The sequence below is a fragment of the Neophocaena asiaeorientalis genome, unplaced genomic scaffold, assembly GCF_003031525.2.
Source record: "Neophocaena asiaeorientalis asiaeorientalis breed wild unplaced genomic scaffold, Neophocaena_asiaeorientalis_V1.1 scaffold14, whole genome shotgun sequence".
NCBI classification, from domain to species: Eukaryota; Metazoa; Chordata; class Mammalia; order Artiodactyla; family Phocoenidae; genus Neophocaena; species Neophocaena asiaeorientalis.
In genome coordinates this window covers 3,918,798-3,933,385 of record NW_020175192.1, presented here as the reverse complement: position 1 = coordinate 3,933,385, position 14,588 = coordinate 3,918,798, and the positions used below count along the sequence as shown (strand labels likewise).

At 40.8% G+C, this 14,588-nt stretch overlaps 1 protein-coding gene across 7 annotated transcripts in view; it reads left to right on the top strand.

Annotated features, from left to right (window-relative positions):
- Positions 1-234: 234 nt before the first annotated feature.
- Positions 235-14,588, top strand: part of IDO2 (indoleamine 2,3-dioxygenase 2) — a 42,677-nt gene continuing 28,323 nt past the window's right edge. For 2 of the 7 annotated variants that reach the window (XM_024765117.1, XM_024765111.1), the window contains exons 1-2: positions 235-472; positions 10,666-10,761. In XM_024765117.1, coding sequence (XP_024620885.1) covers positions 374-472; positions 10,666-10,761 — 195 coding nt within the window. In that variant the 5' untranslated portion in view covers positions 235-373. Of the gene's footprint in view, positions 473-2,493; positions 2,716-5,375; positions 5,554-8,052; positions 8,123-10,665; positions 10,762-14,588 lie in introns of all 7 variants that reach the window. The other 5 variants (XM_024765113.1, XM_024765116.1, XM_024765114.1 and 2 more) reach the window with 5 other exon arrangements.

The following is a 14,588-nucleotide window of genomic DNA, read 5'->3' as shown; positions in this document are numbered from 1 at the left end:
ATCCACAGCCAAAACGCTTGTTCATTTCCCATTTCCTAAAATAGAACAGATTTGTCTCTGGGTTTAAAATCAATCTCCTTATATTCACATATATGAAAAGAAAGGAGTTCCCCCCGCCCCCGGAGGTGATTTTGTTTGCCTGTTTGTTTTAATCAGCAGTCTTTAATAATTTACTCAGCCTTATGTCAGAGAAAGTCTATGGCAGTGTGGAATTCAACCTGAGAGCAAGGTTCTCCCCTGTTCCCGAGACAACTGTACAGCTTACTGCGAGGAAGAGATGCTGTTTTGAAGCTCCCTTACCCCGGGTCTTTGACGTATTTGGAGCAGTTGTCTCTTTAGCAGCGGCCTCTGCGCAGATACTTCAAACAAAATTATGGAGCCTCAAAGTCAGGATTTGAAGACAGCACCATTTTTGACTTTAGGAAGATTTCATATTTCTGAAGATTATGGCTTTCTTCTTCCAAATCCTCTGGTAAGGATAGGGTCTTAAAGCAGGTCAGTATAGGTTTCTTGAGATGCTGACTTGGGTGTTTGTTTGTTTAATTGATGTGGTCATTAAGAGAGATGCAATATAAATGCCAAGCCATTGATTTGGGACAGATAATTCAAATAAGGTACAGTGTGATTACTAACAAAGGAGAAGTGACCGCTACAGCAGGGGTTAGAGCAAATGGAATGTTTTAATGTCAGTTTTTTTTTTAATGGATTGTCAATCATTCCAGCAAATTCATGAGCAAATGTGAAGTTATCCCCCCCCAAAAAAAAGAGAGAGAGAGATAAAGAGAGAGAATTTAGATAAAGATCAATTAAATGAGGAAATCAGTTTATCTTGACTTGCTAGTGGGAGAGAAAAGAGAACACAAGGGACCCTGGCTGTGTTCGAGTTTCATAGGAGGGATTAGATATTCACAGAAATTGCTGAGAAGAGGAAAGAAGCTTCAAGGACAAACAGTACCTATTTCTTTTTTTTTATTAATTTATTTTTGGCTGCCTTGGGTCTTCGTTTAGGTGCGCGGGCTTCTCATTGCGGTGGCTTCTCTTGTTGCGGAGCACAGGCTCTAGGTGCGTGGGCTTCAGTAGTTGTGGCGCACAGGCTCAGTAGTTGTGGTGCATGGGCTTTGTTGCTCCATGGCATGTGGGATCTTCCTGGACCAGGGCTCGAACCCGTGTCCCCTGTGTTGGCAGGCAGATTCTTAACCATTGCGCCACCAGGGAAGCCCCAGTACCTTTCTTAATTGTTCTTAAGGCTCAACCTGTAATGCAATTCCTTTTCAACACTTTAATGGGCAGGTCTAAAATGTCAAAACTGCAAGAGTCCTTAGAAACCATAGCTGAAGGCCAGAGGTTCTTGCCCAAAGTTATATTACTGGAAAAAGCAGAAGTAGTACTCAGGACCCTTGACATCTTTTTTCTACTACATTCTAAATAAGGGCCAAGCCTACTCAGCTAAGAATCTAGGGATCCAAAGTTACAATCACTGCAACCATTTATTAGATCCAGTTTTTCCTTCTAGGGGTCTAATAGGGGGTTTAACTGTGATGAATGATCTGGCATTTAAGGAGCTTTTATGGAATACCTTCTTCTGAGTGTGAATAGCAGAATAAAAATGAAGATAGGATCTATCTGCTGATCCCCAAAGCCCTCCGTAGAGCTGTTAGCTGTGAGACCAAGTCACAGATCTGCAAGTAACTTGAGCATTAAAAGCAATGACTCTAGGGTGTTATGCAGAGGAGGGTTGTGGCCCAGAACACTGGACTGTGTTCTCTGACCCTGCCACTAGGGTGATCAAGAATGTCCGTTTGCTACAGGCCGAAGGGGATTCCAAGATGCAGGACTTTCCATGGTAAACCAGGAAAGTCCTGGGCAAAACAGAATTATTTAGTCACCCTAAGTTTCACTTACTAACTCTTGTGACCTAGAATGAACCACCAGCATTGCCTGACCCTCAGTTTTCACATGTACTTGGAGAGACTTAGTGCCCCCCCCCACCCGCCACTGGATTGCTATGGAGTATGAAAGCACTTCCATAAATCCAGTGGAAGGATAGAAGCTAGTTTGCACAACCCTCAGTCCAGTGCTTATTCAAAATTCCATTCTGTGTGTATAACTTGATTCAGGAATATTTCCATCATCCCTAGTTCACAAGGAAGAGTCTGTCAACAGGCCAACACTCTCTTATTGGGATTAAATATATACACTGAGCTGAGAAAAATAATATTTAAAAGTTTGTAAACATTGGATAGGGCCACCATGATTGTGTTCCTTTCTTTGCTGTTTCCTTTCTTATACTTGAGAAAACCAGACGGGAAACAAGAGGAACATCAAGTGTTTGTGACTTTCTGGGAAAACACAGGACTCTATCTGCCCTGTAGTTTGGTTGATGGATACTCCTTAGAAGAAATTTCCATTCTGGAGCTCAGAATTTCCTGGCAAACTGGGCCTGCTCTCACAGTCATGTGCCAGAGTTCTAAACAATGCGATTCTTTGTTTCAGTTTTAATTTTCTCTCACTCGTGGAAGAATTTTAAACATCTCCCTTTCTGGGAAGAGGAAAGGGAAGAGAGTTTACACCAGAATCTGCCTCAGTTTACTCAACTGATCAGGAGAGAATCTGTCACCCGTCATCGGATAACAGTGGTGTCGCAATAGATCACAAGTTGTGAAACACGAGCCGCTGACTTTGCTAAGGGCATGAGTAGGATTTGTTTGCCTTTGGGTAAGTGATGGGCCGGCTATTCCTTCATGTCAATGAGCCCAAACATACTCTTTTAGCAAGATTGGTTGTTTACCATAAATACTTAAAGCATGTGAGTGTCATCATGTACCACAGGTAGTAAATATTTTGTTATATTTCAATGATTTTATGGATATTGGACCAATCTGTATGCTATTTCTAATAGCATTTTTATGACTAAAGCTAACAAATATCGGAAACGGTTCTGATTTTTAATAATAGCAAAAAAGAAAAGAAAACACAGTCCAACTAATGAATAAGCAATCATTCTGGCTTCGGGGGAAGGGTCTGACTTGGTTTCAAGTACTCCATCCCACTGTTTCTATAAACTCTCAAACACCTCCAGGGTCTAATGTTTCAGTGAGGAAAATGTATACCTTTCAGACCTATGTCCATAAGGAAGCCACAGAAATCCCTTGCCAGATCGTGTGTCTGTTGTGTACGTGTGTTTGGGTTGGTGCGTGGGTGAGGAGTAATTTTTCTTTAGACATAAAGAATGTGAGGAAATTTGCTTGGCAGGAAGGGAGGAACCAAGAGAGTTTATAGCAGGAGATTAGATTGGAGTGAGACCAAGGGAACTCAAACGTTAGGCTCAGGAATTTGGATTTCACGCGTCTGGTAAGCAACAATGCCCTGGTGTGTGAATATATTCCTAGCAGAAGGTTAAGTGCAGGGTGGGTTCCAGCAATGGTTCCTGAACTACATATCAAAATTGGCTGGGAAGCTTAAAAATTACTGATGCCAGAACCCCAGCCAGGAGTTAATTCAGCACCTCTAGCCTAACTAGCTTGGTACTTGAAAACGACAGAATACGTAAAGGACAGTGAAGGTCCAGGTGAGGGCTGAGGGGCTACACGTAGGAGGTTGTTTGTGGAAAGAAAGGTGTCATAACTATGAGAAACAGTGAGCAGAGCTTGGAAGTAGTTTAACTACAAAAACAAGGGAAAGGGAAAAACAGAACAAAAACAAATTGTAAGGGTGCCATGGAGCAGAAGAAAAGGAATCGGGATGCTGGGAACCTTGCTCTGTATAGCGGCCAAGCAACGATTTGGGAAAAACAAAGTCATATATAATCTCCTGTAGTAATTCAAAGCACTTGAGAGAAGCAATGGTTTTAATTCAGATTTTCAAAGTATTAGCAAAATTGATTGATAGCATTCTCCTATATTTCATTAAGAATGGAGTTTTTCTTATTTCCTATGGTAACCTTCTTATAATATATAAGAGTAGTACTTATTATTTAATAGGTGCTCACTTTGTACTAGGCCTTGTGTTAACTGCACATTTCCCATTTGAGTCTCACAGTGATCTCCACTACTCTCAAATGACTCATGGGATAATTAAGGAGTTCAGCCCTGTCTCTGAAAACTGTCTTTTAGCTGCCCACCTTTCTCTTTTCCACCCTAGTCCAGTCCACCACTATTTCTCCCTGGACTATTGCCTTGTAACCCGTCTTCTTATCTCCCCTCTTGCCATAGTACAGTCTCCGCATGGCAGTCAGAGCGACCCTTTAAAACAAAAATCAAATCACATCACTCCGCTCTTTGGAACAAAATCCTATGTTTTAGTGTAGCCTCCAAGGCCCTCTCACGCTGCTTACCCGTCTCTTCAAAGTCATCTAATATCTTTCTCCTCTTTAGTTTGCAGCAATGACACACCAGCCTCCTTCCATTGAAACTTGTCTTTTATGTCACTTAAAACCCTCTCCTTCACATTCTACTCTGTCCCATAGTTTACATTCGAATTTTTATGATCATAATATTGTCACCCAACTTCCTTTGCTGACATTCGCCGGCTTTAATTTCACTTCAACTTTCATTTTTTAAACTTTCTGTGCTATTTTCTTAACCAGAAGCTGGTTTCATTAACTTAATCAGTGCTAATACAGTTTATTGTTTCTATAAAATACATTATTTTTTTAAAAGTGTGTTCTTTTCTAGATTATAAATGTGTTGAGAAGAATTATCCAAAACAGAGCAAAAGGAGGGCTGAGTTTTATTTAGTACCATCCGGAGCCCTGTCTAACTAAACAGTCTCACCTTAAGATTACTGAATTACCTAAGGGATGCTCCTTCCTCGACATGCCGCTTACTATTGATTCGGACCGAATCTCTGAAGCTGCACTAACGTTACCTTGCAGACTTTTGTTCAAAAGAGCTGCCAGTGATTTCCGCCGAGTAGAAAATAAAACCCTGAAGCTTGTGATTGTTCTGCCATATAGGACATTAACCAATTACTGTGTCTTTACCTTAGCAATTTAATTTTAACATTCTTCTTTTCAAAACTCTAAACACTTCAGTTTATCAAGTGCTTTCGAATCAACTGGACCATCCTGCTGAGTTCCTCAGGAATAAACTAAATCTATTTTGGACACACATTCCATATTTGCATGAGTCATTTATTTTAACTTTTTGAAAATTGTACTTTGACAGATATAAAAGTGCAGAAAAAGAATAACCTAAAATAGGAAACTGAAAAAATAGAAAAGAAGGTCATAGATTTTATTATTTGTGTCCATCCCACTTCTGGGTCTTCTGATTATTGGAATGAGGGGAAGAAAAACATGTAAAGTTTCTTTCGATTTCTTGTCCCTTTGTACTAACCACCTCCGCAGTCACCATTCTCCATGTGTTTACTCTCAGGAGGTACTGGAAAGTACACTGAACTCTGAGTCAGAAGAGGTTTGACCTGACCACCGACCAGATGTGTAAACTCGGGAAAGTTACAAAACTTCCCTGGCTTGAACTTCCTCTATTTTGAAATGGAAATAATGAGATAATCTATCCTAACTCACAACACAAGCGTGGATAGATGAAAGATGTAAGCACCAACAATTAAACTAGAAATTCTCTCAAAGAAACGATATTGGGATGGGAAGAAATTTCTAAGCATCATCGAAAACCCAATGGCATAAATGAAAATGTTGGTTCATTTGACTACCCTGGTATGAATGGCATTGCACACCCGCACACAAAACGCAGTGACCAAAGCATGACAAGATATTCAAACTCATTAACAATCACAGAAATGTAAATTTAAACAATAAAATGAGAGCATACAAAATTTCTGGAAAACCACTCAAACTTCCAAGGGTCATCATTGCTAGATGAGAATAAGAAGAATTTTACTTTCCACTTTATAAATTTTGTGCTTTTTGACTGTCTTGCCATAATTATCGATTACATTATTTTAATCATTTCTGTGAAAGGTATATTTTTGGGTGGTCATTTTATTGTTATTAAATATTGAAATAATTATAGAATTTTAGCGCAGATAATACATATTATATCTTTAAAAATAACAAAAAAGTTTGGTGATGCTCTGTTGTTAGAATCATAGATAAACTGGCACTCCCATTATATATTACATACTATAAATGTGATTATAAATTCATGTAACTTTTCTGTAAGAAAACCAAGAAGTAGCTCTTAACCTTTCCATGTGCAAAATCTTTAATCCAGTAAATCCACATTTATAAATTTGTCCTAATAATGAGAAAACATCTAAAAACACATGTATAAGGATGACTCTTTCAAACTTGTTAATGATAGTGAAAAATTGTAAGCAATTACCAATATTTATTAATAGAATATTGAAATTGTATACAGGTTTTGAAATAGATGTGATAGATAAGTATTAACTAATACCAAAAGGGGTGCTATTTAGTGAAAAACTCATCAACTGATCCTGTCCCCCCCATACTGTAACTTAAAACAAAATCTGGCAATCAAAAAGTAAGTAACATAATTCAATATTTTATTCAGTCTCTAGAGGAAAATCCCATTGAAAGGGTGAGTACATTATCTTCTTTATCCGTTCATCTGTCGATGGACACTTAGGGTGAATACATTTTTAATGGATTATGAACTAGCTTTAAAATCCTTTCTCCCTTTCCTCTGGGGTCCCCACATCAGTGGTTTTCAAACTTTGGGGTACATTAGCTTCACCTACAGGACTTGCTAAAGCACAGGCAGCTGGTTTCAGGTTCAGTACGTCTGGGGTAGAGCTCGAGAATTTCCATGTCTAACAAGTTTCCACCTCATGCTGGTGCTGCTGGATGGGAACCACGCTCGGAGAACCCAGAGGTTCTCAAAGCTCATGGTTTTCTTACATTTGTGGGGTGATACCAGAGTCCAAAGACTAGAACTGTTGAAAGAAGGGAGAGGATGAAGAGAAGAAGGAAGGAAAGGAAGCCTCTAGGAATCTAAGGGGAAAGAAAAAGAGAGATTCAAGAATAGAGCGCTGCTTAGATTGAGGCAAAATGTAGTATTTAAGGATTCCCATGCAAGCCAGGAAGCAGAAATCCAAGATGCTTTAATTTTTTTTTTTTTTTTTTTTGGCTATTTATCATGGCTTGCAGGACCATAGTTCCCCAAACAGGGATGGAACCTGGGCCACCGCAGTGAAAGTGCCAAGTCATAACCACTAGATTGCCAGGGAATTCTCCAGGATGCTCTAATTTAATTCTCAGAATACGATCCCCTCTCTAGGCATCAAAGAAGGAAGGACAGGGCTTCCCTGGTGGCGCAGTGGTTGAGAGTCTGCCTGCGGATGCAGGGGACACGAGTTCGTGTCCCGGTCCAGGAAGATCCCACATGCTGTGGAGCGGCTAGGCTAGGCCCATGAGCCATGGCCGCTGAGCCTGCGCGTCCGGAGCCTGTGCTCCGCAACGGGAGAGGCCACAATAGTGAGAGGCCCACGTAACGTAAAAAAAAAAAAAAAAAAAGAAGGAAGGACAGATTTAGTTACAGCTTTTCTTCAAACCCACTTTAAAAGGGGTTCTGAATACTATGAGTCTGCTTCTGTGATTTTCTTTTATAAATATTATATTCCTTTGTCTCTGTAGCTGCATTCAGTTTTTGTTCATAAAACATATGCATCATGTAGATGAGAAGAAAAACAAGTTGCCAGTTCAGAGTCAGTTTACCATAAATCTCTCTGCCTTTATGTGTGCGAGCATTCTCAGCTGGGCCACTGCTCTGTACATCCCCAAACTCGGGTCAATTAGCGGCTTTCTTCAATTCTGCACTACCGCTGAGCACTGCTAGGGAAAATTATACCATTATGCTTATAAATGTTCTCTCTGGGAGAAGAGTAGGGGAGCATAGTGGACTCTACCTCTCAGAAGCTGAGGTACTGGATGCGGAATGCATGAGGAGAACGGTGTGATTTCCTCTTTGTGAATATCTGTATTGTTGGGGCCCGGGGCAAGTCACCCATGAATATGCCTCAATGCATATTGATTATTTTGGGTGAAAGTTACTTAAGAAACAGTCAGTTTAAGAGGAAATTTGACCCTCTTCTCTGTCTCCCTAAAAGCAGGAAATAAATCTCTCCTATGAAAGGTACCCTCCACGCATCTGGAGATAGGACACCCTTACCACCAGAGGTAGGGAATTCAAGCCGAGAAGCCTGAATAAATAAAACCCTGTTACTTCTTTAATTGACGACCCCAAGACCAAACTCTGCTTAGATAAGCACCTGAAGCCTAAGTTCCTTTGTCTTGTCCACTCCTCACAGATTTATTGTCTCTTTGTCTACAAAGTATAAAAGCCTGCTTTGGCCACTTCTTAGGTCCCATTTCTATGAGACCTCTGTACGCACAAACTAAAATTTCTTTCTTTTTCTCCTGTTAATCTGTTTTTTGTCAATTTTATTGACTCCTGACACAAGAACTCAAGAGGAGTAGAGGGTAAAATCTCCCCCTCCTGCACGATATCTATATTAAAAATGTTAAATTATGATGTTTGGTGTAATTTGATTTGTTGGGAAAGCCAGTAAAGGGTGCCCAATTTGTCCTAAATTGATTCAGGGGCAGAGATAGGAAGCAGAGGATTAAATAAAGTCTATAATTTTCAAAGATTGTGTATTGGATGTTAGATTCACCCAGTTTTATTTTAGAGTCTGAGAGACAGAGGATCTCCAGCAAGTGACTTATTGGTAACTTACAGATCTACACTAGCAGGCTGTAAACCGCTCAAGTTTCCCATTCGAAAGTGGGAACAGCTCTCAAACACAAACTGTCGCCTTGTGACGGCTTATGGCTCTCCCAAAAAAGTAATTCACATTTCCAATCTCTGTTTTCTTCCCTCCTCAGCACACTAAAGTTTGAACCCTGTTTCCATGACCCTGACCTGAATTTCTATGCCATATACATGGAAAGACTGGTGTATATATTGACATATTAGTGACTCTTTAGTTTTGTCTTCCAAAGGGGTAACCTTACTTAAATGATGCATTTGGCCATCTAATGAATCCCTGCTTCCGAGAGATCCTCTAATGTCTTGGCTTCCATAGGGTGATTCTCTTCTGGCTCATTTAGCCTCTATACACGTCTTTTTGTGCTGAATTCAGTTCCTCTGCCTGCCTTGTAAGTATCCCCCCAGTGCGCTGATCTAAGCCTTCTCCTTCCACTTGGCAACTTCTCCCGAATGGTCTTGCACCCACTTGTGGTTTTTACCACAATGCAGGATTTGCACTACCGTGATGCCTCCCGATTGTATATTTCTAATATTAATTCTCTCCTGAGCTTCCAACTGTATATCCAGCTGCCGAGTACATAGCCATATCTTGACATTCCACAGATATTTTAGGTTGGACATATGTAAAAACAAATTCACTATTGTATGTCCTCTCTTTGACGTCCACCTGCATTTCTGTTTCGGTCTGTCTTCTCAACAATTCATTCAGTCATCTGATTCAGAAACATGGAAATCATCCTCACCGCCTCTCCTTCTTAACCCAGAGACACAACATTTCAGTCTTGCAGACTGTACTCTGTAAAAGGAGGCCCAGACCCTGGGGACAGCTCACGAGTTGGCAAACTTTTCCTGTAAAGGGTCAAATAGTAAATATTTTAAGCTTTGCAGACCATATGATCTCTGTTGCCATTATGCAACTCTGCCATTGTAAAGTGACAGCCACTGTAGACAATGTGGAAACAAATGAACTTGGCTGTGTCCTAATAAAAGCTTATTTACGAGTGTAGTTTGCTGCAGTTTGCCATTTCTCGGGATAGAGTCAGGGCTGCTGAAATCCAACCTGTGTTCTTCTTGGCTAAACCAACGACCCAGAGTGGGCAAATAAACTGTGCTATTGGGCTAGGGGTCACCTCACCTTTAGCCCCATCCCTGCCTCTAAATTTAATTATTTCAATTTTATTTTCCAAATATTTTTGAATACATACCTTCTCCTTTCCAAATTCACTGCCATTGCCCAAGCTTAATTTTCAGACAGTATTTCAAAGGTTTCCTAATCTGACTTTATACCTTAAAATCCCAAAGCAAAGTTATCTTCCTAAAATTCAGATTGAATCATGTCACCAACATACATAAAAAATAAAGTTCTTATGTAGTCAATAAAAAGCATATTTGATCTGATTTTCTGGTCAAATCTTCCATCATCCTTTCTCTTGAACTTTATATTCTAGTGACACTGAATCATCTGTAATCCCAAGAAGCACAGTTATCTCTATTTATCCACTATCTCCTCTGTTTCACTGGCTTCCCATCTTAAAAGTTCCACCTAGAAAAGTCACTTGCAGACCCTACTACTGCCCCAAGTATCATATTTCTATGAACATTTCCCTTTAATTCCCTAGCACAGTTTATGGAATTAACGACTTCCTCTTCAGCTGGTTGTTAAGCTTACACATATCCTTAATTGAACATATTATACTGCATTGGGTATGTCTGATTACATTTCATTTATCCTTACTAGACCATATGCTCCCTCACCACAAGGACTGTATTTTAGCCACCTGTGTATCTGCAGTGCCTAGCATAGGGTACAGCAGATGGTGAAGTCTCAATATTTGTTGAATGGAATTGACCTGAATTCTGCCTTAAGACTGAAATCTGACAACAGCTACTACACGAAGCTGCTTCCCAGAGAGGTCTAAAATACGGAGACATTTTTATTTTTTCATTGCAGAAAGAACTCCCTGATCACTATAGACCTTGGATGGAAATTGCCAACCGACTGCCTCACTTGATTGGGAGTCACCAGCTTCGAGCTCAAGTGAACGAGGTAAAACGTTTGGTATTCTTTTTTTTTTTTTTTTTTTTTTTTTTTTTTGCGGTACGTGGGCCTCTCACTGTTGTGGCCTCTCCCGTTGCGGAGCACAGGCTCCGGACGTGCAGGCTCAGCGGCCATGGCTCACGGGCCCAGCTGCTCCGCGGTATGTGGGATCTTCGCGGACCGGGGCACGAACCCGCGTCCCCGGCATCGGCAGGCGGACTCTCAACCACTGCGCCACCAGGGAAGCCCCAAACGTTTTGTATTCTTCTCCTTAACCCCTTCTCACTACCCTATTTTCATCCTCACACCATTTTCCTTTTTCAGCATTGTGGAAGTGGGTCAGCTGACCAATCGCTGCTGTTGAGTTTATCCACAAAACTAAAACTATCTCACCCTTCGTGATGAGCAGAACGACACTTGCTTCTGGTATGACAAGTGTGTTTCCCTAAAATTTCCAGAGCCTGCACAGAACAGTTCCTGGGCACTCAACAAGCATGTGTTTAAAAAAGAAAGACAGTCTGGTTGAGAAGTGTCAGGAAACTGATGAATAAGACCTAGCTGGGGAAGGACAGGTGTGAAGATTCTCAGTGCCCTCCCAAGCCACATGGTCAGGGCTCCCCTCCCCATGAGTGAAGCCACATTGATTTACTGTCGGCGTTTCACAGAACAGTTGAGTCAAGAGACTTTCCCAATTATAAAGTCAGGGTTGGCAGATTCTTCAGAAATCATTGATAAGTCTGTAAGTGCCACATATGAGACAAGATGAGCAATGTTTCCCCAAATTATGTAAGGAACGGTGAAACTCCTTGGTCCTGGGAGAACTGACATGACCCCACAGGAATAAGAAGAAGGTGTTATAGGAAGAACACAGATTTCACTCAGGAGGACCTGAGTTGGACTCTTGGTTTTATCACTTAGTTGCTATAAACTTTGACTTAACGAGTTACTTATTCTGTTTCCATATTTATAAAATGGGAGAAATTCGGGGCCCCTAGAATTGTTGTGAAAACTAAATGACTTTTGCAATAGTGCTTTTGTATTTCCTGCCACACAACAGTGTTCGATATTTATATTTACACTTTCCTCTCGTCTCTTCTCCATCTGTTTTAATCTCACCAATTGGCGTGCCATGTGATTTTAGACATATAAGAGGTTTTCCCCTCCAAAATTCTCCTTCACTGACTTATGCATATTTCATGTCTATAATTACAAATTCGTTTAAAAATACTTATGGAATGCCTGCTAAGTGCAAGCACAAGGTTTAAAACCTTGTTAAGAGATGTAAGACACTGTCTTCAGTGTCTATGAAGATGGGAAACTAAGCCTAAGAATTTATTTTCCTGCTGCCTGAAGTCTCATTAAAATGACCAAAGAAATACAAAAAGAAGAAAAAAGGAGATATCTGAGTGAGGGAAAACAAGAGAAGTGATGGAATAAAACCCTTAAGGACTTTCGTACCATATTCATCAAATTATATCAGATCCAGAAATGAGTCTATTGTACCCATGCCAAGCATTCAACCAAAGCACAAAGAAGACCCCCTAGGCTCCCTCTCCCATCTCAGAGTAAGAGCGCCCAGAGGCAAAGGGCAGTTTGCAGGAAGGTAGATTCAAGTTCAATATGTGAACGTCACAGTCCTCTGTACAAGGCTTTCCTCGGGCTTTATGTAACTCAACCTCCATAAACGAAGTGAAGAACTTGTTGAATTGGTGCTTCTCATAGGTTAAGTGTCAATGAGGAAAGGCCAGGAGTGTCCACCTAATTTCTGGTCACTGTAAACATGGGCATGGGGGATACAGCTCAGTACAGCAGTGGAATTAATCCCCCCGATACTTCTCCTGTGTTAAATAGTTTCTCTCCAGAAATTGTGTCTTGGAACCTGTGAAGGTGACCTCATTTGGAAATAGGGTCTCTACAGATGTCATCAGGTTAAATTAGGTCATGTGTGTTGTATTAGGGTACACTCTAAGTTCGCTAGGACTGGCATGCTTAGAGCAAGAAGGGAATTTGGACACAGACACACAGGTACACAGGTTAGAACATCACGTGGAGATAGAGGCAGAGACTGGAGTGATGCATCTACAGGCCCTTAAAGTATCCCAAGAGTTGCTGGCAACCACCTGAAACTTGGACTGAAACAGGGAACAGATTCTCCCCCGAGAGCCTCCAGAAAGAACAAACGTCACAGGCACCTTAATTTCAGACTTGCATCTCCCAGAATTGTGAGAGCATAAATTTCTGTTGTGTTCCTTCTTTGGGGCAGCCCTAGGAAACTAATATAACATCCGTGGCCATTCCCTATGCTTCTACTTAGTTCTGAAACAACTAACTGGATAAAGCCACTCTTTAGACTTCACCACCACAGATGGAGACTGAATCCATTGGAAAACCATCATGAGAAGCAAATACTGTGGCTTCCAGGACCGCACATAGAGCTACAGACTAAGACATTTGTCCTCTTGAGGCCTTTACTCGGCACAGACAAGACAGAAAGTGAATTTGTACTTCTAATCTCACAGTACCTCCAGGCCAACCACCTTACTCTTAGAAAGCCCCCAAGGCCCCTATCCATAGGTTAGTAAAAAACAAAACAAGACAGACAAAAACTTGTTAACTGGCTTAGACTCAACCGTCTTCTTCCAGGAGGGGTCCCCCTTCTCCAGCCCTCTGGGACAAAACACTACAGACAGCTGGTGGACTCACAGGAAACTCACAAGAGGAAGCTCAGAAGTATTCTGGAAACATGATAAGGGAAGCTCTATTAGTTACTGATTCTGATAGCCCTGGCCTCCATTCCTGAACACGAATGGATAACCCCAAATGACCAAACGATATGAAGAGAATAAGCAAGTCAAGAAGGATGAGGGAGACACAAGACATTTGGTCTCCAACAGAAGCCAAAAGATGAGATCAGTGCTTTTAAAAGTTGCATTAATGTCTTCAGTATATGTACTCCATAAAAATCAATCAAGTTGCTCGGTAAAAGGAACTATTGGAAAGCAAAGAAATAAACAAAAAGCTCAATAGCGACCCGAATAAATGAGGGAAACATTGATTATAGAAAAATAATGATGATTTAGGGACTTCCTTGAAACAGTTTTATAAAGCAGAAAGCAAAAATTAAATGCCAGCATCAGAAAAATAAAAGTATATGAAAAAGAGAAATGGATGATCTAAATTCCACAAAACAGAAGTCCCACAAGTTGACTAGTGTGGGCGAAGAAAAAGCAAAGCTTTAAACGCATAGAAACAGAATTTTTCAGCTCTTATGAAAGATTGGAGTATTTCTATCAGAAAGACAATGGGGGCGGGGGACCACCCATAGATATCCTGATGAAACTTCAGAGTTTCTAGAATAAGAGGAAAGTTTTGCAAGTCTTAATCAGGAAGGAAGAAAAATGAAACTAGGTGACTTACAGAGAAACACAGGACTAGGTACCTATGTTAATAAGTACTAAAAGGCAATTTAAAACCTATTTGAACAGCTAACGTTTTTTGAAAACTCTGGCAACATCAAACACTGGTGAGGCTATAAACCAAAGGAGACTCTACTTCACCTTGCTGATGGGAATGCAGAATAGTCTGGCGGAATCTTTTAAAGGCAAACATCGACTTACCATATGACCCAGCAATCACATTCCTGAGTATTTACCCAAATAACCTGAAAATTTATGTGCCTGGGAAAGCTTGTGGGTAAATGATCCCGTAAACCGGAAACCACCAAGATGTCCCTCAACAGGGGAATGGTTGAACTGAGTACAATGGCCTGAATGTGTGTGTGGTCCCCAGATTCATATGTTGAAATCCTAATCCCCAACGTGTTGTTGTCAGGGCTG